At 44.0% G+C, this 24,292-nt stretch overlaps 2 protein-coding genes across 3 annotated transcripts; one reads left to right on the top strand and one right to left on the bottom strand.

Annotated features, from left to right (window-relative positions):
• Nucleotides 1-1,349: 1,349 nt before the first annotated feature.
• LOC147249964 (mast cell protease 1A-like) lies at nt 1,350-5,147 on the top strand. The gene is made up of 6 exons (XM_086225155.1): nt 1,350-1,429; nt 3,933-4,012; nt 4,086-4,233; nt 4,323-4,455; nt 4,615-4,887; nt 4,986-5,147. The coding sequence occupies exons 1-6, from the start codon at nt 1,350-1,352 to the stop codon at nt 5,145-5,147; spliced, it is 876 nt and encodes a 291-aa protein (XP_086081281.1).
• Nucleotides 5,148-11,725: 6,578 nt separating this feature from the next.
• Nucleotides 11,726-23,759, bottom strand: LOC147249963 (scavenger receptor cysteine-rich domain-containing group B protein-like). 2 transcript variants are annotated; one of them, XM_086225216.1, is made up of 8 exons: nt 23,448-23,759; nt 22,547-22,681; nt 22,316-22,406; nt 22,129-22,206; nt 19,426-19,479; nt 18,853-19,158; nt 13,623-13,961; nt 11,726-12,618 (listed from the first exon to the last, which is right to left on the bottom strand). In XM_086225216.1, the coding sequence occupies exons 3-8, from the start codon at nt 22,329-22,331 to the stop codon at nt 12,608-12,610; spliced, it is 804 nt and encodes a 267-aa protein (XP_086081342.1). In that variant the 5' UTR covers nt 22,332-22,406; nt 22,547-22,681; nt 23,448-23,759; the 3' UTR covers nt 11,726-12,607. The 2 variants fall into 2 exon arrangements, with proteins under 2 accessions (XP_086081342.1, XP_086081343.1); XM_086225217.1 differs by lacking the exon at nt 23,448-23,759 and adding an exon at nt 23,264-23,282.
• Between the last annotated feature and the right edge of the window lie 533 nt (nt 23,760-24,292).

Genomic DNA, 24,292 nt, shown 5'->3' with positions numbered 1-24,292 from the left:
GTGTTAAATTAATCCCCATGCAAATGATTAAACAATCTGTACTGCGATTAAACTTGATTCCAACAGAGGGCGCCGTCCACATTTACTGCCACCAAGGGCCTCCAGTTGGATTCTAGGCAACATTACCAGTTTACATTAGTAGAGTTTAGATGAACAACCAAAAAATGGAAGGGTTGAATATAAATGTCAAATTTTTAACAAGAAGACAAAGAAGAATAGGGCTCTGATATTATCTTCCAACTAAATTACCACACAAAATATTTTTCAAAGCAATTTGAACATCCCAAAAAAAAATTAGCTGCATGCTCGTGAAACAGAGAAAATCTTGCAGAACAAAAAAATTGTGATGTCTGGCCCTTTGTTTAATTTATGTAATGTATAACTAAATCGAGGGCATGGCCTGGAGATAGCGTGGCCATCTAACAGCCAAAGGATCGCTGGTTTGATCCTCAGTTCCCCCAGTGACCATGTTGAAGTGTCCCTAGATACTGAGCCCCTAATTGCTCCTGATGGCCCTGTGGCGGACTGGAGACGTGCACGTGTCACCCAATGTCAGCTGAGATAGGCTCCAGCCCCCCAGCAACCCTTAACGGATAAACAGTATAGAAAAAGGATGGATGGATGGATGAAGGGTATAACTGAATCAGTATTTATCTACTTGGCCCTCTGGAAAAATAAAAAGTGGCCCAATCCCGATAAAGAATATCTACACCTCAACATCTGTTTGCACAGATGCCAAAATAAGCAGGGATATGAGCTTAGTGAAGAGTGTGTAATGATATACCAACCTGTGTGGAATTTAAGTGGAGTTTCAAGGAGAAATGAGTGACTATTGTGACAATATTGTAAAATATGCTAGCGAAACAGCAACAAAATGAATGCAAGACAGAAGTCTCATGTAAAGTGTAGCTTGGCACAAAGGGTGGACGCAAAGCAAAAACAGTTCCTCTTGATCTCCCTTCCAACATTTCCAAACAGCTCTGTTAGGTTGTTTGTTTCATATGTGTAAAGAGCACAGAGTTCGCTGTCCTGCGTTACCTTTTGAAACTAAACCTTTCATAAAGGAGAGGAACAAACATGAACAAATTGATTCATCACAGTCAAATACCTACAATTTCACGAAAGTTTGCCGTGATTCTCTTTGAAGCAGTTTGTTCTCATTGTGCTCTGTCTGGAGACGGTGCGTGGAGAGCCTTGGCAGCCCGCTGCATAGCCGTCATACTGAGGCCTTCTCATCACTGAGTGGATTAGTGTTCATATCTGAAGGCACTTACCGGACATTTGACAGAGCTGTTGAGTGGCACATGCACCACATTTCCCCCTAAGCCCTGCCATGCCACGTTGCAGGTATGTGGTGCAGACCAGCCAAACCCCCCCATGACAGGCATTCTCTGGATGCCTGCAGCCATGCCAGACACCAGGGGGCAAGGTGAAGAGATGGATGGATGGACAGATGATCGTGTGAATCAGCATGGATGGGGGAGGAGTAAGTCAACAAGGCTAAATGGCCAATAAGAGCATTACAATAATACATACAAAGACATACAAATATTGTGTAATTTTAATGATGCGAGGAGACTAAAGCTGAATGTTTATGGTGGTTTACGTGTCGAGCCGACAAAGAAATACCAGTGACTTTATGTTCTTCCTGCGCTTGTGTGGGCTCTCTCCAGGCTCTCCAGGTTCCTCCCACACACCAGAAACAGTTACGTTAGCTAGGGAGGTGCAAACATGACTGTGAATGGTTGTCCATCTCTAAATGGGAACCCTGTGATGGACTGCCGACCAGTCTAGGGGGACCCCGGCTCTCGCCTAATGACAGCTGGGATAGAATCCAATCCCCATGACCATAACAGGATAAGCAGCATAGAGATGGATGGATGGATGGAAATAAATTATCCTTTTTAGCTAGAGCTAACAGCCACTTAACTTAGTTTAGCATCAAGAGTAGAAAGACAGCAGTCTTATCTTGTCCAGTAGTTCTACAAGGTACATTACTAATACCCCTAATATTAATTAACCTTTGTGTATATTGTTGTATGTAGCCTGTTAACGCTGGGAGACAGCTGAGGCTCTGATGTCATGATCTGTTCAGGGATCTTGAGGTGAATTGTGCCTGACAACAATTTTCCCAAACCTTTCGGCTCTGAACCCCCAATTTGAAGGTGCCAGTATTTTGGTGCCCCCAAATAATCCCCTGAGGACGACACACACACACACACACACACACACACACACACACACACACACACACACACACACACACGTGCACACATGTACTATCAGACTGAATTCAAAACAAAGCTAAATGTAGATATTTTTCATGGTAATCATTTTTCTGATATTTCTAATATTTTAATCATATTATATTGAGAAACAACTGTTGTCTTTTTAATAATTTTCAAAATCTATTTCTATATCTGGAAACCATCTTGAAACCCTCCAACGTGGTCCTGACCCCAGTTTTGGAACCCCTGACATGACGTACTCTGGCTCCAGCAACCCACTGCTTTCTGACGCACTGATTAGCACCGTATTTGTTCAGCAATACCAACCACGAACCATCCATTCCCGTCAAGCCATAATACTAATAGGCTTCAACAAAGAAGCATCATAACATTTACTGACCAGATTAGCCTACTTGCAAGCCACTTGATTCACATGAAAGAACCCAAAGGTCACACTAGTCCTCTTACTTTTAAAATAAACATTAAAACGATGTGAGGCTATAAGAGGGAGATTATCCATCATAAAGGTGCACTGACCATCTCCTTGTATGTAGTCTGGCTGGCTGAGGCTGGCCAGACACGTGTTGGCCAGCATCCCAGTCAACATCATGAGGTTGTCTTTGGCTGTTAGTGACTGGAAAAGACCAAAGTCAGCGCTACTTCATACAAAGTTTGAGCAATGCCAAAGCCTATCCATCCTGCCCCTCCAGCAGCTCTGTGTGTGTGTGTGTGTGTGTGTGTGTGTGTTCATGTGAAAAAGTAGAAGTAATTCTTCATGCCAGTGAAACCAGACAGACTGTGTTTTGTCAATGCACACATGGTGACATTTCATCAGTGCTGATGTTTATTCGCTACAATAATTAACAGGTTAATAATCTTTAATTTTTCATGAACAGCGTCATAATCTACAGTCTTACTCATGTAAGGAGCTTTGAAATAAACCACGGGACAGTTGTCACAGGGTTTTAACCAGTGGAGTTTATCAATCAGCGTTTTGTGCGTGTGAGTGTGAAATTCTGCCATTATGCTGCAAGAGTGAATGAAATGGATGTTCTACCTGTCCACCCAAATCCTGCATAAAAAAAGGAAAATAGTCTGTACATTATGTTCATTTTATAGAGACGTAACTGTCTAAGAGAGTTTGAATGGCAGGTCGACCTGGCTGGCCCAAAGGACAATTGATCTCTCCGAACTCAACATGATCATGTGACATATGGTCATTCGTGGAGTCAAACACAACTGGAGAAGGAAGAAAACACATATTAATCTATTGATCACATATTAAAAAATAATTAATCATATGAATCTTGGAAGTCCGTTAAAATTTTGAATTAACCAAAACAACAGAGAGAAATAACTTTTTCCACTCGTACTGGCCCCACTTTGTAAAAAAAACACAGCATGTCAAAAGTAATCATTTTGCTGTCGTATTAGTAGGAGATGTGTTGTTTTGTTCTGAAATATCTGATTTTATTGTACCAAGGAATGACAACTGCCCTCATCACAAATAGCTCAGTTCGTTTGAATTTATAGAGAAACACTACCCTCTTCTGGTTTTAAATGGGATCAACTGCTCGGTAACAGCTCCACTGGCTATCACGGGGTACTCGCTGATATGAGCTGATATGTGATGGCATGCAAAGGTTGAATTTTACAGCAAAACAGACAGATTTGCACAATTTGATCTTATTTTTTTCCCTTCAGGGCAAAAAAGACCAGCAAAACAAGACAAAGAGGAAGGACAGAAGTCTACTTCACTGCTCTGAAAGGTCTCGGGCAAAGTGGTAAGACTAACAAATGGAATGAGTATTTTCAAGCCTTTAGATGGATTTTAGTTTACGTTCTTTCTTATTTCAGCCCTTGGGAGCAAAATCATAAATGGAAAAAACTCCAGTGAGCATGCAATGCTGTACATGGCTTCTGTGCAGAACAGTAAAGGTCATCTATGCGGAGGATTTCTCATCAGTGAGAACTTCATAGTCACCGCTGCACACTGTAATGACGGGTGAGTCTCCTGTCCTCTTCGGACTTTCAGTCACGTAGAGACTGATCAAAAGACGCTGTTGTGATGACGTCTCAATGATCACTTAACAGGAAGCCTACCAGTGTTGTTCTCGGCACCCACAACATCAAGGACGTTGATGTCTCAATGAGATACAGTGTAAAGCCATGCAAAAACCCTGCTTATGAGAATTTTAGGTATGGAAGTGACATCATGCTCCTCCAAGTAAGTACATGTTTCATCTCAGGTGAAGTCGCGCATGTTTACAGTGAAATATTTGCTGTCCGGCTCATTTTACTGTCAAACATACTGCAGACCTTTGGCATCACTTTTCCAGCACCCCATCTTACTGCAAAATCTCACCATCTTCCTCATTTTCTCCAGCTGACTAAGAAAGTTCAACTGGGCAAGAAGATTAAAAAAATTCAGCTTCCATCGAGCAAAACAAAAATAAAACCGAAAGCAAAGTGCAGTGTAGCTGGATGGGGTTCGACAAGAACTGGTGGACAAATGGCAGACAAGCTGCAAGTGGTGGATGTGCCCATCCTTGACATCAAAGTCTGTAAGCAGAAGTGGGCAAATTATCCAAAACCTTTCCATCTCCCAGACAATGTTATCTGTGCAGGTGGATACGCCACAAAGAAAGGCTTCTGTCAGGTTGGTTTTCCATTGGTTCAGATTGTAGCAACTGGAGGCTAAACTCTATAAAATACCAAAGAAAAAAATAATCTAATTATGTCTCTTCCTCTTCACAGGGTGATTCTGGTGGTCCTTTAGTCTGTAATGAGAAGGCTGTTGGTGTTGTGTCCTTCAACCTGGGGAAAAACTGCGACTACCCAAATCTGCCCAGTATCTACACGGACGTCTCCAAATTCCTCCCCTGGATCGCGAAGATTCTCAGGAAAAAGAAATGTTAAATATTCTAAAGTTTTGCATGTATACTCTTTCTGTTTAAAGAAGAATGGTTGTGTGTATCATACTCAAAAATACACACACACACACACACAAGCACGAACCATTTAGATACACAATGATACCTCTATTTTGGGTATGCAAAGTGCTCTACCAGTGTTTGCTTCATTGCTGAAACTCAAATTAAAATGTATTTCTAAAACAACGTTTGGAGGCCAACATTGTTTCATAAAATAGTCGTTTTACTGTAACAATTAAGTTTGTACTGTGATGGTGCTTCCAAACTCCGTTCAAAATATTAATTTTACATTTGTTTCCTGTATGTTGTCACATTCTACACTAGAGGTCAATATTTTTTTCCAAAATTCACAATTTCTTCAGAAAGTTTGAGAATACATGATTTTAAGAAACGGCCCTGTTGAGACGAAAATAGGTCAAGCCCACTGCATGCATACTCTTTCCTGGAATCATTGATGTTTTTAATGTAGTGTATATAAAGGGTGCAAGGTTGTTGGTCATGCTGGAATGGCACTTGTCTGTCACGATTCCTGTCATGAGCGGGATGGTTTTCCCATTTGTTAGACTGGGACCTCAACTGTCGTGAGTCAGAAAAATGGTGTCCTCAATCAGGTCAATGTTGGTTCTGATTTCTATCACGCCATGGTGGCCATGATGGTTCACGGCTCTGGCCACCTGAGGGCAGGTGGGGTGAGTATGACAACATGGGCGGAGCCCGTGGTTTATGTCTATTTGCTTCTTCCAACACCATTCGTGGTGTGTTGGCATCAATGCTCAAGATGGTGGGCTCCGATTCTTTGGCGACAGTCTGCTTATGTTTGGCAAATCCCAGTAAAGCCAGGTCACAAAGTGCTCGGCACGTAAGAGTGCGGGGACAAGCTGAGACACCGAGATGACGACTCGTTGCAGGATGGAGGTTCTGGACAAAGAGAGATTGGAAGTTCAAGTCTTCCTCCATACCCTGTTCATTTTTCTGGCCAAAGAAGGCCTTTCTCAAGCACTGATAATATGCTACAGGGTTTCGTAAACTGTCACAAATGTTTTTGTGTTGGTGAGAGGAAGTATAATAAATGTATCTTGGGTATTTTATCATGTATACATTTTTGTAAGGGGCACTGTAGAGAAGTTTGTTTGATCAACACTGGTTATGGTGGGTTCCTGTCTGTTACTCTGTCCTGGATGAGTAATCAGTGGCACAGGATAAACCATGAAGCCCAACAAAGGATATATTCACTTATTTTCTGTTATAGCCGAAACTGTGGAGGACCAAAACTGCCATAATTAAAAATAAATGAATAAATAATAGTGAAAATAAAAACAAAAAGGAAAAAAGCATCCAAAAGCTTAGGTAGGTTCCTACCCTTGTACTTCATTTAGGTTCCTAACCTTGTACTTCATTTAGGTTCCTAACCTTGTACTTCATTTAGGTTCATACCCTTGTACTTCATTTAGGTTCCTACCCTTGTACTTCATTTAGGTTCCTACCCTTGTACTTCATTTAGGTTCCTACCCTTGTACTTCATTTAGGTTCCTACCCTTGTACTTCATTTAGGTTCCTACCCTTGTACTTCATTTAGGTTCATACCCTTGTACTTCATTTAGGTTCCTACCCTTGTACTTCATTTAGGTTCCTACCCTTGTACTTCATTTAGGTTCCTACCCTTGTACTTCATTTAGGTTCCTACCCTTGTACTTCATTTAGGTTCCTACCCTTGTACTTCATTTAACAGTGACACAGAACCTTCAATCACATGAACACTCAAATTGACGGAAGCAGTTGGATGCTGGAATGTTAAAACATCTATGGCGTCAGGTAGCTGTCAAAATCATGAGAGCGCAAATACAAACTAAACGAGCACAGGATCAGGAATTGAGGGCATAAAAACATAACATTGAGAGGTCAAAAATAATCTTGTGGCAATTAAAGTTTTGTCTCAGCATGTAAATTGTGACAGAGAGCAGTTGTGAGACGGTGGCGCTGCTCGCTCTCCCTTATAATTTACACGCTCGTTCGCTTCGGGATGTGTTTTCGTTCTCAATATTTTTTCCTACCAGAAATACGTCACGGGGGACAGGCTCGACAAGACGATTGCCGATCAAAGTTCGTCGGCGGAATACGCCTGCTAACGGTCAGCTGTTTAAATCCATTTTTCGTAGGTGGCGGTCATGCAACGAACATGCCATTAAACCACATAGAAGAAGAAGTTCGCCGAAGTACACCTGTTAATGGTCAGTGGCAGCAAAACTATCCAGCTCCATGTTTTGATTTTTATTTTAAGTGTTATTGTGAAGTCCTGTTTAGATCAACAGTTGGTAGCAAACAGTCTGAACACATCAACTATCTCAGGAAGGTGTGGAGTCACACAAGGAAATTGATTCAAACAGCTGACCGGTAACAGGCGTATTCCACCGACGAAGGGATTTACTCATCCTGAGGAGTGGGATGAAGGAAAAGGGGGCGAGTGCACTACAGCACACAGGTTTCATGGCTGGTGGAGTCCGTGTTAACTCACTGTTCCACTTCTGAGCGAACTGCACTTAGTTCTTCCAAATCGCTGACATTCGCTGCCGTGATTCTTGAAGCAGGTGCCACTCACACTTTGAACTCTGTTCTGAAGTCTGCAGGTTATTAGATGGAGTGGTGTGGGGCATGACGGGCGTTAGGATGATCACGTGACCTCTCTCCTCCACTGTCTGGATGTAGCTGATGAGCTCGCTGTTCTTCTGGACGCTGCAGCAGGTGGTCTGGTACGTAGCTAGCATCTGTTCCTTGGAGGGCAGCATCCCTGTGCAGCAGCAGGTGTAATGGAGAAGAACACAGAGGGATGAGGGTGGTCTTCTTGGCTGCTCCCTCCTGGGGAGTCCATGGTGCCAGTGAGCTCCAAGGTTGGGGAAATCAATCTGGCGTTGGGGGCGTGACCCATAAGCTTCTTACTCACGGACATCCATCCTGTTCTCGATTGAGTTAAGTGTCGATCAGGCTCAAAGGACAGTTAATGTGGGTGAGCATTGTTCGAGATCATCAGAACGTGAACAGGAACAGGGTAGGAGAAAGGTTCAGATGTTGTCGCCACACAGCCTGGAGTGTCGGCCAGGACATCGCCTCAAGACCTGAATGTTCAGTAGGAGGAAGGATGCAGGGAGGAGGAGGCAAGGCTGAGGCAGCAGTTCCTTTGTCCACTCTTTATAACAGCAGATAGGAGCGCACACACAGGCATATGTATGATGTGGGTGTGTGTGTGTATAGGTGTGTGTGTGTGTGTAGGTGTATGGGTGTATGTAGGTATGTGTGTGTAGGTGTATGTAGGTGTGTGTGTGTGTGGTTCTCTTTCACAGATGAACACGGATGGTGAGAGACGGCAGAATGCCACTCTGACAACAGTCTTGTGGTTGTCACGTGAACGTGCGGCCGCAGCAATGATGACACACTGCAACCCCGTGACCACAGCGCCACTCAGCCATGACAGCGCAGACATGAACAATCACTGAGCCTGTTTTACACCGCTGGACAGGACTCTGCTGGAACCGCCTCCACTCCTGTGCTTCAGGAGGAGGAGCAGTCGTCCACCTCAGCAGCTACACAGGCCTCACCTGGTATCAACCCTTCAGGATGAGCTGCCATCAGCTAGCCAGCTAGTTTTGCATATTTATTTAAATATATAACATCTCTTTATGTATTCATCACACATATTTTCATTTGACATGATAAATAAATTCAGCAAAATTAAAATTTTATTGGGTTTAATTTTTGGTTGGGGTCGGGCACCTGGAGGGTGTCGCACCCAAGGAGCAGGTCACTGTAGAACCGCCACTGGTGAGGAGTCAATCCATGATCAGTTTGGAGCCTGTGATTGATTCGTCAATCCTTCTGTCTGTCTGTCTTCCTCCATTCTCTGTCTTTGTCTCTGTCCTCTCCTGCTCTCTCTCCGTCCCCATTGAGCCTGGATCTGCTCCACCTTCCTGCCTGTTAAAAGGAAGGTTTTCGTCGCCGCTGTTGCAGGATGTGCTGCTGATGGAGAACTGCTGGGTTTAAATTCATTGAAGGAGGGAGGTACCAGACCTGCTCTACCTGCAAAGTCTCTTGAGAGACCTTTTGTTGTGATTTGGCGCTATAGAAATACAACTGACTTGACTGGACTTGATAGCTGAAGGCTCTGGCTCCCATTCCTCTGTTACAACTGTAGGAACCAGCAGGAACCCTGCATCCTGGGAGTGAAGGGTTGTAGCTGGATAATAGGAGACTAAGAGCTCTGTCAGGGATGAAGGAGCCTGATTGTTGAGGACTTTGATGGTAGAAGAAGAATCTTTCAAAGTCTCTGCTACCAGTTCTAGTCAACAAGCGGGCAGCAGCGTTCTGGACCAGCTGGAGAGTCTTTAGGGACTTATTAGTCCAGCCTGGTAGGAGGGAGGTGCAGTAATCCAGCCTGGAAGTGACAAAAGCAGGGACTAGTTTTTCTGTGTCTTCTTGAGCCAGGATGTGTCTGACATTGTAGTCATGATGGTCTTCAGTTGTTAGTGTCTTTTGTATGTTTGGCAGCAGTCAGAACTTCTCCTCCTCTCATCACCAGAAAATAAAAGTGTCAGAATTAATAAAATGTTCAGGCACACCTCTGCGCTAACAGTCCACGCTGCTGGATGAAACGGCTGGGAGATATGCCGTTACAATCAATATTGGGCAGTAAAAAACTGTACGAGCAGCATTTCAGAGGCCTGAATCAATGGCCTTTGTATTGGTTTAAGGAACGGTCGTCACTATTGCTCAAAAGTCAGTCCAAATTACTGAGATGGATCGCCTTTGACCCTGATTTCAAGCCTGCACGGCCCAGGAGGTCTAATCATTGGTATAGAAGGGGAATCACCTCATACTGTTCAGTTACATCAAACGGAGAATTTGATCATTTTCAAAAATTTCAGTCATATATGTGTTCGGAAAAAAATGATTTTTGTTTTAGAAATCTTCAAACCAGGTCTTATTTTCAGATAAAACTACTCATGGAAAGTGAGGCCAGCCTGATTGACATATTTATTGACATGTACAAAAATAAGGACAGTAAGAAACTAAACTGTACTCCAGTATTGGCTCTAATGAGAAACGGTCAACAGATAAGGTTTGATTCAAATGGGAGAAAGAATCTGGAATGGTCGTCACAGAAGAAGAGTGATGGAATATTTGCTCCGTGCGGTCAACTTCCAGGAGTTCTGGTCTCTAGAGAGGTTTTTGTTGGTGGACTCTGGTTAGATATTTCATAACTCCTAAGTTAAAATATTTACTTTCCTTATATTTATATTTATATAGCACTTTTCAAACAAAAATTGCAACACAAAGTGCTTCACAGAAATAAAAGAAAAACAGGCAACATTTAATACGATATAAAGCAATACAATAAATGTTCAGAACCCGGCCTTCCCAACCCACATGACCACAGACATGCATGCACGCACCCCCCCCCCCCCCCCCCACACACACACACACACACAACCACACACTGACTGTAAGTACAAACATGGCAGGGCACTGAAAATCCTAGTGAGGAAAGACCACCTATGGGAGCCATCCTCACCGTCCATCCATTTGCAGACAGGGGAGAAGACGAAGGGGCTGTGCTGGAGGAACTGTGGTGAGCAGCAAGCAGACCATTTTCATATATTCTGGAGCTGCTCAATTATTCAGCCGTACTGGCATAGATTATGCATGGAATACAAAAAAATTTTGACCATGAAATTAACAGATCTTTTTCCACAATTTACCTGGGAAATATTGCACCTCAAATGCTGGGGCAAGACAAATATTATCTTCTCTAAATATTATTAGCAACCAGCAAGAAGACTGGAACTCAAAGATGGATGCAAGCCACACCTCCAACAGAGTCGGACTGGATTGATATCGTGACCAGTATCCAAACTATGGAAAGGATGACCTTCTGGTTAAATCTAAGGACTGATAAATATCAGCAGTACTGGGAAAAATAGATTGATAGATGTCTAGAAGAGATGCTCACTGAGCCATCATGGTATGTGTAAATCCATCAGTATAACATCTGAATGGGTGGAGAAGTGACTGAGTGTTTTTCCTTTTTTAAAATGTGTCTCCCTTCTGTTTCATATTGTTGATGTGTCTTCTGTAAGAATAAAAATAAAAACAAAGTTTTAAAAAAAAGAAAAAGCCAGAAAAGTCACAGGTTGCTTCCTAAACTGTAGTAACATGCTGAGGGTCACGCCCTCAGTCTTTAAAGCTTCAACTTCTCACCTGTGAGTTAGACCTGGAGAAGCCTGTTGGATGAGAGGCTGAACCTCTTCAAGCAAACTGAAACAATCCAGTTGCCTTCAACCCACATCTTCAGAGTTGCCGTGTCCTGAACAGCTGAGCTCAGTCACAGACGTCTCTCTGAACAAACTGAATTTTTCCCTATTTTTATTTGGCAGCTTGTGGAACATGTCTCTACAGCCAGTGGGATGGATCGAAGTCTGACTGGGTCTCCCGCCATGTTTCTACATGACTGGCGCATTGACGAATTCAAACCCAGCTGCAGCTGAAAGAATGACACTGACGCTGAAATGAATATGCCATCCATGTGATTTATTAAATGAGAGAAATTAAGAGTTACAGGTTCATCATTCTCACAGTTGGTCATTTGTAATCAGCTCCTTCCTGTTTTGGCTGCAGAAAATGTGTACAATGGATAAATGTTGCCTGAAGGATTATAATATGTTCCTCTGGAGTGAAACACACCACTCTCCACCTTTCCATGTTGTAGGACGGTCACCTAGTGCTGGCTCCGCCCCTTTCATGTGAACACACACACACATACACAAACAGGAGACGAGATGCTGGCTTGATGTACTGAGTTTTACCGCTGATCCCTGACTGATGTTATTTGCCAAACCACAGTGAGAAAATGTCCTGGATATGCTGACTCTGTGTCATGGTACAGTCCCCCAAAAAAGGAGGGAAAACAGAAAATAACAAGAGGAAACAGACACCTGTGATTTCAAAATAAAACAGGAATTAACTAGGACAGAGAACAACATAAGAAAGCTGACAATTTGAAACAAGCCACATGACTACAGATGAATTTCTTAAAATGAACTCACTGACAATCAGCAGTCAGAACAGGACTGTCACACTTCCCCGAATTTGAAGAACCCAAATTATACGTTGCCTAGTTTGCTCCTCTGATTAACTAATAATGTCAACAGCACTACCCTTGAGATCAAGTTACAACATTTGCTTAACTTTCACCAAAACAGAACAGAGAAATTTGTCCCAGTGAAAACATGAGATGAAGGAGTTCCATTACAAGTGAGCCTAACAGAGCCAGCTTGAGGATACCCCACAAAACACCTTGAAAGTAATGACACCAAAAACCAACCACATTTGATATTGGAAACATTAGACTGGATCAGGAGGATCGCTGCAGGGAGTTTATCAGGCCGGTCCAACACCAAATCACAAAGACCCTAAAAATAGAAGAATGAAAAGAAAGCATGGTTATAAATGATGTTCCTGGTCCTGAAATACCACCTAGCATTTCTGGAGATGTGAAAATACATAGTGCTGATGAATCCGTTCCAAATCTGTGAAGGGACTGAATTGCCATCATAAACGGTGCTCCTACTCTGCATCACGAGTGATGCTCATCACAGTGACATTCAACCCCACAAACACCTTGTTGTTCCATTGGCCAGATTTAATCACTGCTCCTGAGTCACCATTCTGATGACTTACAGATGTCAGGCACCTCCACATAAACTAGGGCGTTTTAATCACACCTCTTATATTACCCATATGCTACCAACAGTCATGTGCAGCTGAATGAAAACAAAACTAAGATTCCTTTGGTTGGTCTCAAGGCTTTGATGCGCCACTTCAGCTCTTTCTGTCCCTGTTGGTTAAATTATGTTAGGAGACCTAAAAGCTTGGGTGCAGCTTTGAGATGGTTGACGTTCACTTGCAGAAGCACAAAGCAGATATTTCCTGATCTGCAAAGTCAATTTCAGAAGTAAAAGTCAGCAGTACATGAACAACTTTGGAATGCTACTGAAGCTGTTACCTCAGGACAATTGTTGGTCGGGGGAGTTCTTTTTCTAATTTTAAAATCCAAATTTCTTCTAGGCCTCACAAATTACACCATTTGTGTTGCTGAGTGGTAGTGACTGGAATACTGGGACCAAGAACCATCTGTTGGTTCATTTGAATGTAGTTGTCAAACAGGATCTCCAATATCATCAGATCAAGCTTGTCAAGGGGGCTGCAGGTGAAGTGGACTGACTGTGGAAGGTGTCCCAACCTTGGTCAATCAAACCTGTTTATCTTCCCCTCCTATGCAGACCCAAGTATCACATTTTACTGACTGGTGCTGCAGGTTGGGTTTATTTACAACTGTTGATGTTATGGTGAGAAAATGTACTTCTACTCTCATTGTACGGTTGGTGAAATCTGAAATGTGTATTTAAACCAGTACCTTCACAGACGACGCTGGCATCTTGACTGTGATCACAGTTGTTCCTCCCAAAGTCTTTATGTGAACAGTCAAATAGTGATGACTCGTCTCCTTGACACTTCACATTATCCAACCAGATTGGTCCACTGCCCTGCCCAAAGGATGCTGAATGTGGTGTGGACACAGCTTTGCCACAACCCAGCTGTTGACAAACCACTTTGGCATCCCTCTTTGACCAGCCATCGTCACACACCGTTCCCCACCGGTCGCCTACGAAGACCTCCACTCGTCCAGAACATCTGCTGTTGTGAGAGTTGACCAGCCTCACTGGAGGATTTGGTGTTGGAGTGTTGTTAGTGCCTGATAAAATGGAATAAAAAGTCCATAAATACCAGTTTTACTGCCACATTTTTGGAAATTATGGAAAAAGGCAGTGTATGAATCTTCAAGGTTCCCGTGAGCCAGACAGTAAATCTAGGATTAAAACAAGTCAGTGTTTTTCATGACTTGAGAACTTACAGGTGAGTAGAATAACTAAAATGATCTCGTCACAGCTCCTTGTGTCACCTGTGAGGTCAAGTTGGGTTTTTCTCCCGTCTCCATGTTTTGTCTAGTCGTTTACTGTTTTATTTTGAAAAGTAACTGTCCTCTTGTTTCAGCTGACTTGCCCTTCCTCTTGTGGCTTGGTCTTGTGGCGGAGTGCTTCCATCTGATCCCTGTTACCCTGTGTTTCTATGTTGTCAGTGTCTCCCTTTGTCTTGTGCCAGTGTTCCGTCTCCGTGGGTTCACCCCAGTCCTTTGACCACAGCCTTGATCAGTGTTTTGTGTTTTCCTACCACCAAGGGAGAGATTTTGTTAATTTTTCAACCTTAGTCTAGTTTTTAATTAATATTTTTATAGCCTTTGTTTCCTGACTTTTTCGTAGCCTATTGCGTTTATTCCCCCATTTTAGAGGAGTGTTCTTTAATATATTTCTCATAGCCACGCCTCTTCCCCTACAGAAGAGGGGTGATCTTGTAAGACAGGTTCGGAGCCAGTTTTCTGTTCCTAAAACTTGGAGTCACCTGGAAACTTTCAATTAAGACTTCATTGACACACCTGAACCCTGCGCCTGTGTCCAAGCCTGGTGGTGACACCTTGTCTGACCTTTAACATTTGAGTGTTGGACTCTCTTGTAATTTGGTTTCTATCTTTCTGTTTTTCCTGATCCTCTGATATCTCTAAAAGGAGTTTGTCATTACTGAACCCACTGCTACATTCTCATCATTAGCAGCCATCTTCGTTGACCTGTCAGCAGGAGTCTCTGTTTTGGTCCACCAACAAGCAACCGATTCGCGAAACATTCACTAGTAAAACCTACGAATTGACATCACTCACAAACGCCTGCAAACAGGTGGGCTAAGGGTGCACACTGAGGATTGTCTGTCAAAGGAGCACGATAGCAAACACTGACCCAGCACATTTGCTTCGATGAATATTGTTGTGCCAACTCAACCAGACCAAGAGATTAATTTGGAGATGTGACAATTAGTGCAGCTGAAGAAGGCTTTCAGCCTGTGAGGCCTAACACCTCTTTACAAAGCCTGAATTCAAGTGACCACGTTCTTGAACAAAGGGTCATAAAAGAGGTGTGATGACTCTGACCACTGGCCCCCCTCTGAGAACCTGGCCACTGACCACATCCAAGAACCTGTCTAAATGCTATTGGCTGAGAGCCAGTATCATCCCACAGGAAGTGACATCATCGGCCTCCACATATAAAACTTCAGCACGAAAAAGATTCTTTCTCTCAGTGATTTTCTTCTCTCTTGAGTGGTTTGCAACGTCATCAGAAGATTCAACCCTCCGGATCTCCGCTTCGGACCCCGAGTGCAGTGCAGTGACGACAGAGCCTCCACAAGGACACCTCTCTCCCTCCTGTCCACTCGTCCAGAGAAGCCACCGTCGAGCCACGCAACCCGCGTGAACTGGTCCCTGGTGAAAGAAAGCTTATCCCAGCTTCTTCACCTTTCCACCGGTAACTCCAGCAGACCCTGCAGGCTGCCCCGCCGCCGCTCTGCTGCCGTCCGAGTCAAGCCGAACCGCGCTCCGGAACACGGAAACTGAATACCTTACCGCTCCACCGGATCAAGTAAGAATTCCCTTAACTAGGCGTTTTCTGGGCAGAGAAATAGCTTAGTGTGTTGTATAATGTCTATGAATGCTCTGTTTATGTGACGGAAGTCCTGCAATTAGCAGAAATTATATAGCATTATACGTTATTTATTGACGTTAGTTATTAATAACCGTGACATCTCAAGAAGGTGTTACCGGTTATTAATACTGCACATTTTGGGTTTTCCTTTGTCCTTTCTCTCTCTCTCTCTCTCGCTAAGCGCTCCGCTTAGTTATTAACATTCCATAAGTTCTACCTCCACGGTGCTAACTTGCGGCTAGCTAGCGTCAGCTAACTAGCCTAGCTGTTAACCCTGCTGCGACGCTAACTGGCAACCAGACTCCCCCTCCCCTTCTTCACTCCCTCACTCACATGTTTACACACACACACATATTATCACTTATGTCTTTTAGTTAGATAACCATTATACCAACGTGTTTCTGATTGACTGATGCACTGTTAATAAATATATTTTTATTATAAGAGAGGAGTCGTAGTGTCTTTTGTGTACGAATTTGTGGTCACGTGTCTAAGCAATAGCCAGTGCTTGGATCTCATCCTCCAACATCAGAGCTGTCCCTAGGTATTCTTCCATCAGACCTCAGCCCCTCCTGAAGCCTGCTAATTCACTGTTAAACTAGACACTGAACCAGCGGCCGCATCCACTGAAAGAGGCGGGCCCCCCCACCCGATCGTCTTAATTATCCTGTTTTACAGGATAATTAAGACAATATCCTAGGTAGTTAATGTTACAGAATATTGACTGTTAGTAGATAAACTCTGTTCAAGACTGATAACTGTTACAAGTTTGGTTGTCTTATAGTTTCCCTGAAGTCATCAGGGTGGTGCCCCGAATTATTAATATATATTATTAGTTATATTCATAATTATCAATTATCATTGTTTTTGACCAGTTCGCTCTTCAGTGCACAACAATATGCAGCATGGGGGTTTTTACCTCAGGATGCAAAATACTGGAGGCAAAAAATGCAAGGCACAAGCTATGTGATTTACCAAAGGCCTGTACTGAACGCCTTTGGAGGAGGGTGTTAAATCACCCAACACAGCACACAGACGGCTGCTGTCATTGGGTGGTGAGGGGGAGACACAACTGAAATGGAAGGATGAAGCGAGAACACCTTCTTTACACTCATGTCAACAGTTTTTGGTGTGACAGACAAAATAACAGAAGCAATCAGCCTTCTGAGTTCAACTGCAAGCACACGTTCTCTGGACGACTCCACACAGAAAGACCCCGTGCTGCAGCCGGGGACCCAAACCACAACCTTCTTGCTGGGGGGCCACAGTGTGAGGCAACCGTGCCGCCAGCAAAATTAAATCCTGCATTTTAATGCCATATCCATGTTTTACTTTTGGGAAGGCTCTGTTTTTGAAATGAACTATTGAGTTGACCTATAATTAGACAAGACAGCATTCAAAACCTCTGAAGTCTAAAGAAAATGAAATCAACATTTGTCTTCCTATGAAGATTGTCAGTCTCCCAGGTCCTGGTATGTCATGTGCTGTGCCAACTGCACTGTTTCAGGTTTCTTGAGGACATTTCACCTCTCAACCAAGAGGTTTCTTCAGTTCTAAGACACTGGTGGTGACTTGCAGTCCTTTATAATTCTGTGTGGGTGTGACCCTCTAACAGAGTCAACCAGTATTCTGGTATTGTGGGTTAGTTGTGGGTCATTGATTCACCAGGCTGATTGGGGGGGGGGGGGGGGGGGCAAGTTTGAATGAATATTGAGTTTCCTATGAATGGTGCTCAGGAAAAGGACCAGACACTTTTCTTGTCTGTATTGAAGTAATGATGGCATACCGCAGTAAGTCAGTTTGCAAACTAGAGGTCTTACCCAGTGACATTTTTCATTTGTTTTTAGACCGAGGAGAACAATGAAATTAGACCAGATCTGCAGAGACAGGGAACAGTCGCTGGTGGCATAAGATCAGTTCTGGGAGGAGGGGGAGCAAGAAGGAGTAGGAGAGCAGCTGCTGCTGCAGCATCACAAGTAGACCAGGAACAATGAGTGCAGCCTGATTAAGGCCAGTTCCATGAGATTCATCCATTGTTTTTAAGCTACATCCACTGGCTATCAACTAAGTACTGAGTAGCTTACAACAGCAGCTCCCTCCAACCCGCCGGACTCCTTCATCCTGCCAGCTGTGGCATACCAGAGGCTAAAGTGAGTCAATATTGGCATCAAGTGGCAGAAGCTGTTTCACAAAAAAGAATGAACGGTACCTGAGTGTTCCTCAGTCTATGGGCCCTATTTAAGTGATCTAAAAGCTGGCGCCCGGTGAAGCGTCAGCGTCATCATAGTTTCGAGCCAGCTAAAATGATGTTTTAGTGTCAAGAGCCCTCGCCCTTTAACTAACAAATGAACTTGCACTCCGACTGTGCCAACAGGTGCTTAAGTATGTTAATGAGGTGTAGTGTGGTGCAACCATGCTGCACTGCCATTTTAGAATACCAGAATAAATTCGCACCATAGAACAAGAAGATGTTGGTCTTTGGTCAATCGTGTTTTGGTTCAAGTGCTATTTAAAGGGCGCATCAATCAGATGAGCAGATGTGCAACATAGGAATGCAGTTGTATTGATGCCGGACAAAGTTGAAATAGCGGCCGCCACTTCCTCCCAGGCCTGCTGCACCTCAGATGGCTTCAGTGGATTCCTGCTGCTCCTGTTTCTAAACATGACCTGAATGCCCGCCTTCATCCGGCACACAAGGAGGTCACTTTCTCCAGATAAGAAGTGCTTACTCCTCCTGAGCTGAAATGGGTGCGTCTCTCATATGGCAACATGTAAAATCCTGGCATACCCTGGGCTTTAAAGGCTACGATACGAGGCACTCTGGTTGGTTTGAGTGATGTCATGCCTGATCCACACCTAAGAATAATTAGGTCCCGCCCTGCCTCTTTGCACCATGGTTTGTGCACTTCAAAAATGAAGCTGAACGCAGCACAAACACAAAGCGAACCACTTGGAGCCCACTGGGACCAAGAACCATCTGTTGGTTCATTTGAATTTAGTAGTCAAACAGGATCTCCAATATCATCAGATCAAGCTCACGTGTATTTCAACAAGTACCTTGACAGATGGCGCTGGCATCTTCAGAGTGATCGCAGTTGTGTTTCCCAATCCCTGGATGTTGACAGTCAAATAGTGATGGCTCCTGTCCGCCACAATTCACATTATCTAACCAGATTGGTCCACTGCCCTCCCCAAAGGATGCTTCACGTGGTGCGGCCACAGCTTTGCCACAACCCAGCTGTTGACAAACCACTTCGGCATCCTCCAGTCTCCAGTGGTCGTGACACACCGTCCCCCACTGGTTGTTGTGCAAGACCTCCACTCGTCCAAAACATTTGCTGTTGTCAGAGTTGACCAGCCTCACTGGAGAAAATGAAAAAAGGATCATAATTAAAGCTGCAATCAGCGTTGTTAGGGCCTGAGCCCCTGGCCGCGTCCTTGACAGCGGCCTGAATCCAAGGGTGTCTTGGTCAAATCCCTGGGCCTTGTATTTTGGGAGATAGAAGCCTGAGTCTGATCTTCAGGCCTTCAGGCTCAGGCCCTATTAATATTAAAATGTTCTCAGGCTCCATCTGACATGAGTGGATGCACATGTCCCTTCACACACTGTATAGATAAAGAAGGTCTTACTCAGAGTTGGAGTTGGAGGAGGAGGAGGAGGAGGAACAATAGCAGCAGTTTCATCTGGGTGAAGACAAAAAAAGAAAATACAATTTAGCACAAGAAAGTGGAAATTGAATTAAAGCTGCAAGCAGCGTTGTTAGGGCCTGAGCCCCTGCGCGGCCTGTGGCCGTGTCCTTGACACCGGCCTGAATCCAAGGGTGTCTTGGTCAAATCCCTGGGCCTTGTAGTTTAGGACAGTGGTTCCCAACCTTTTTTGTCTTGTGTACCCCTGTTCATGATTCTCCAAAAGTAGAACATAACACAACTGAATATTCAACGCAAGTCATTTTATTTCATCTTCTTAAATTGAACATTTAATATTCAGGCATTATCTTCTTATTTAACTCAAATTAAACATAAAATTATGCTTCCTTCAAGGCAATAAAAACTATAAATATAAGAAACTATATTATAGTAAACGTTTGTATTATTAATACTGTATTATTAATACTAATATATATTATTATTATATTGTTATTATTCATGGAGTTATTTGCCAGGACTTCACCGCAAAAGTAGCACTGAGGCTGCGGTGGGTCCGCAGACGTCGAAGTGAATCCATATAAAATATAGTTTTCACTATACTGCCTTGGTTTAGGTTTGGAATCTTTCTTGCGTTTGTCTGCAGGCTCTTTTCCCCCTCCTGGATCCACAGCAACTGGACGTTTCATCCATTTATCCATGTTTACCTGCAGATAAACAGGTTCCCGCTGTTTGATTTTGGTATGGCTATGCCACAGGTTATTGTCTCCCCAGGGAAACAAGTCATAGCGCACAGGAACCCCTCCCCCACTGCTCTGTTTTTGATCTGTGCTAGATTGAGCGCAGAGCTGAGAGCTGGCCCTTTAAGAACCCCTCCCCCACTGCTCTGTCTTTGATCTGTGCTAGAGTGAGAGCAGAGCTGAGAGCTGGCCCTTTAAAAACCCCTCCCCCACTGCTCTGTCTTTGATCTGTGCTAGAGTGAGAGCAGAGCTGAGAGCTGGCCCTTTAAGAACCCCTCCCCCACTGCTCTGTCTTTGATCTGTGCTAGAGTGGAGAGCAGAGCTGAGAGCTGGCCCTTTAAGAACCCCTCCCCCACTGCTCTGTCTCTGATCTGTGCTAGAGTGGAGAGCAGAGCTGAGAGCTGTCCCTTTAAGAACCCCTCCCCCACTGCTCTGTCTTTGTTCTGTGCTAGAGTGAGAGCAGAGCTGAGAGCTGGCCCTTTAAGAACCCCTCCCCCACTGCTCTGTCTCTGATCTGTGCTAGAGTGGAGAGCAGAGCTGAGAGCTGGCCCTTTAAGAACCCCTCCCCCACTGCTCTGTCTTTGATCTGTGCTAGAGTGGAGAGCAGAGCTGAGAGCTGGCCCTTTAAGAATCCCTCCCCCACTGCTCTGTCTTTGATCTGTGCTAGAGTGAGAGCAGAGCTGAGAGCTGGCCCTTTAAGAACCCCTCCCCCACTGCTCTGTCTCTGATCTGTGCTAGAGTGAGAGCAGAGCTGAGAGCTGGCCCTTTAAGAACCCCTCCCCCACTGCTCTGTCTTTGATCTGTGCTAGAGTGAGAGCAGAGCTGAGAGCTGGCCCTTTAAGAACCCCTCCCCCACTGCTCTGTCTTTGATCTGTGCTAGAGTGGAGAGCAGAGCTGAGAGCTGGCCCTTTAAGAACCCCTCCCCCACTGCTCTGTCTTTTATCTGTGCTAGAGTGAGAGCAGAGCTGAGAGCTGGCCCTTTAAGAACCCCTCCCCCACTGCTCTGTCTTTTATCTGTGCTAGAGTGAGAGCAGAGCTGAGAGCTGGCCCTTTAAGAACCCCTCCCCCACTGCTCTGTCTTTGATCTGTGCTAGAGTGAGAGCAGAGCTGAGAGCTGGCCCTTTAAGAACCCCTCCCCCACTGCTCTGTCTTTGATCTGTGCTAGAGAGAGAGCAGAGCTGAGAGCTGGCCCTTTAAGAACCCCTCCCCACTGCTCTGTCTTTGATCTGTGCTAGAGTGAGAGCAGAGCTGAGAGCTGGCCCTTTAAGAACCCCTCCCCACTGCTCTGTCTTTGATCTGTGCTAGAGTGAGAGCAGAGCTGAGAGCTGGCCCTTTAAGAACCCCTCCCCCACTGCTCTGTCTTTGATCTGTGCTAGAGTGGAGAGAGAGGAGGAGCACCAGAATTGTAGTGTGGAGAAGTGGAATATGTCAGCATACGTTTGTCAAGAGTGACACATAATACCATATTTTTGTAGGGATTTTTGTCAGGAATGCAGTGGTGTGTATTTTGAGGCTGTGGGACATTTAGTTTACATGTGAGAGGCGAGTGTTTGAGAATATGACAGGTGCCCCATTGGTTTCCATTGTAAGGTGAAAAGTGTTAAAAGTGTCTTCCCCACTTTGAGGGCTTATAAAACCCAAACCGTCACCGTCCAGGGTGAAGGCTGCTTGGATAGGCTCCACCCCCACCACCCTTAACAGGAGAAGAGGGAGAACATGGAGGGATGGATGGATGGAAAATGTTATTGTTGTGTCAATAAAGTGATCCAACTATTTAAAGAAAGATAATTGCAGGCTGTCAGTTTTGGTCAGATGACAGTTTGAAGGATGAATGAACCACACAATTAAACCATTTCAACCGACCGGATGTTGCCACCCCGGGCGTGGCATCCCTACACGGCTGGGACACTTTTGGCTGTAAAGAGAGAAAATATGATAGACACTTTACCTGTACTTCCTGTGACAGACTGTATCAGCAGGAGCACCAGCGTCCCCTGAAGCACCTTCATCAGGGGATGCAAAGTTGCTGGAAATGGCACAGGAGATTTTACATCAAACTTCATCAGTTCAGACTTTCTTTGGGGTTGATTTAGGTTGAAATACAAATTCAATAAATATCAAGTACTACTACTTACAGGTAGATGAGACCATTATTTTCCTGTCTGTCTGCTTGCCTTGCAGTGGCTTTTTGAGGGAAAGAATCGATGAGACCGGCAGCGTGGAAGCCTATTGGTGACCAAACATATGAAGTGAATTTACAAGTTACTTATGGAAGTAATACCAAAACAACCAGGGTTAAATGATCAAACACCTTAATGTTAATGGCAAACCCTGTCACGTCATCCTTGACATCATTGGTCACTTACCTTTACCAGGTGAGAGATGGTGAGTTTCTTGGAGGCTTTTTGGAGCTGTCAGCATCAGATCACTTGCACAGCCAAGCTTATGTTACACTTATCAGAATGAAGGCACTTTCGCTCTTTGTGCATCATATTTTATTCCTGTATGGAATATAAGAATACAGTTTACGGTCACAGGTTCTCTTCTCAAGTGCACACTTGACCTCGCTCATCTCGTACTGACTTTTTTCTACTCATATCACTCATGTCACCTGTACTGCAACACATCCTCATTTCAAACTACAAACAATACACATTAGAACATACATTGAGAATCAAATACATCAGAAACAATGTTACGCACTCAAATACATGGCTGTTACTTTCACAGGGTTAACAGGTGATACATAATATTAACTGTCATTAAAACGCTGACACAATACCTCTGTATATTCACCATTACCACTGTGTTTGCTCTTTTTAACCTCTATGAGTTATGTCTATGAACTTACTTTATTTAACTAATTAACTGCATTTTAAACCACGTCTTATAATATTTTCCCTCTTCTTCCACAGAAACAGTACTACAACCATAAGCATAGAGTCTGGTATAACACTCATTAATTACCCGATTCGTCGTCTCTTACACAGTTTCGACTCACGCTCATATTCAACCACACGCATCTACGGACATTAGCTTTCACTCATTTTAGCTCACACACGGCTTATTAGCTTCATATTTACCCGTGGCAATTTTATTGCTAATGGCGCCCGGCATTTCAGATGCCCTGCGGTCGGATCGCCGCGCGCACACACACCTACACACGTCGATAAACACAGCCCGATTTAGTCTCTCAATGTCACGGTTCTGAACTGAAGCTCTACCAAAATATACTACTGCTTATCACAAGGGTTATTGTCAGCTTACCTGTGTGGAATATAAGAATACAGTTTACGGTCACAGGTTCTCTTCTCAAGTGCACACTTGACTTCGCTCATCTCGTACTGACTTCTTCTCTATTAGCGCCAGCTACCGATACCCAGTCTAGTGTGAAGCTTAGAGCGCCCTCTGCTGACCAAACCGATTCAAGCAGGAATAACACACATACAAAGCACATTCACTCAAAATACCCTGTGATTAAAGAATTTAAGCAGTATTACAGTAATTTTATCAGACCTTAGCTCTAACACAGTTCAAAATTTAAAGGGGGCCAAATACTTTACTGTCCTTTCAAACGCTATATACCACACTTAGCTTCTGCAAATGTCTCAGCAACACAAATATATACAGCCACATTTTTTAAAAAAATGTTGATTAGCTTGTTAGATGACTCATCGCAAACTCATGTGGGAGTGACAGAATTAAATCTGTATCAAATCAAAACACTTTGATAGAAGCTATCACGCCCAGACTTACTTTGAATACCACTGGAAACCCTGAGGCGTCTGTTGTCTTCGACTCTCTCTGATCATCAAACTGCCCAGAAATTGAACTGTGGTGTTGGGGGCCAGCGTTTGTAGTCACCTTTCTGTTCATGGATATCAGCAGCTTTGTCAGGTAGTCAACATCCTTTCTGCCTCTCGGAGCAGAAAAACAAGTTGGGTACATTCCCCACTGCAAAACTCTTATTGCAGTAAAATATATGCTCAAGCTAATATTCAAGCTTGTCAATTTGGCGTGTACGCTGTTAACGTGAAGGTAACTGTACGTAGAGCATTCTGCTCCCTGCTGACACTCGGCTGCATAGACAAAGGCAACATGCAGAGACTTAC

Source organism: Aulostomus chinensis, chromosome 14, assembly GCF_037954235.1.
Source record: "Aulostomus chinensis isolate RoL2024-O1b breed Wild chromosome 14, RoL_Achi_v1.0, whole genome shotgun sequence".
Classification (NCBI taxonomy): Eukaryota; Metazoa; Chordata; class Actinopteri; order Syngnathiformes; family Aulostomidae; genus Aulostomus; species Aulostomus chinensis.
This window is presented reverse-complemented; position numbering and strand designations above follow the sequence as displayed.

Coding starts and splice junctions, on each gene's coding strand:
- LOC147249964 (XM_086225155.1), top strand. CDS start 1,350: ATGTGGTGCAGACCAGCCAAACCCCCCCATGACAGGCATTCTCTGGAT. Junction 1,430..3,932: donor GCCAGACACCAGGGGGCAAG/GTGAAGAGATGG, acceptor TTTTCCCTTCAG/GGCAAAAAAGACCAGCAAAA. Junction 4,888..4,985: donor CAAAGAAAGGCTTCTGTCAG/GTTGGTTTTCCA, acceptor TCCTCTTCACAG/GGTGATTCTGGTGGTCCTTT.
- LOC147249963 (XM_086225216.1), bottom strand. Junction 19,480..22,128: donor GTCTGTCACAGGAAGTACAG/GTAAAGTGTCTA, acceptor GTCTTCACCCAG/ATGAAACTGCTGCTATTGTT. Junction 19,159..19,425: donor TCCTCCAACTCCAACTCTGA/GTAAGACCTTCT, acceptor CATTTTCTCCAG/TGAGGCTGGTCAACTCTGAC.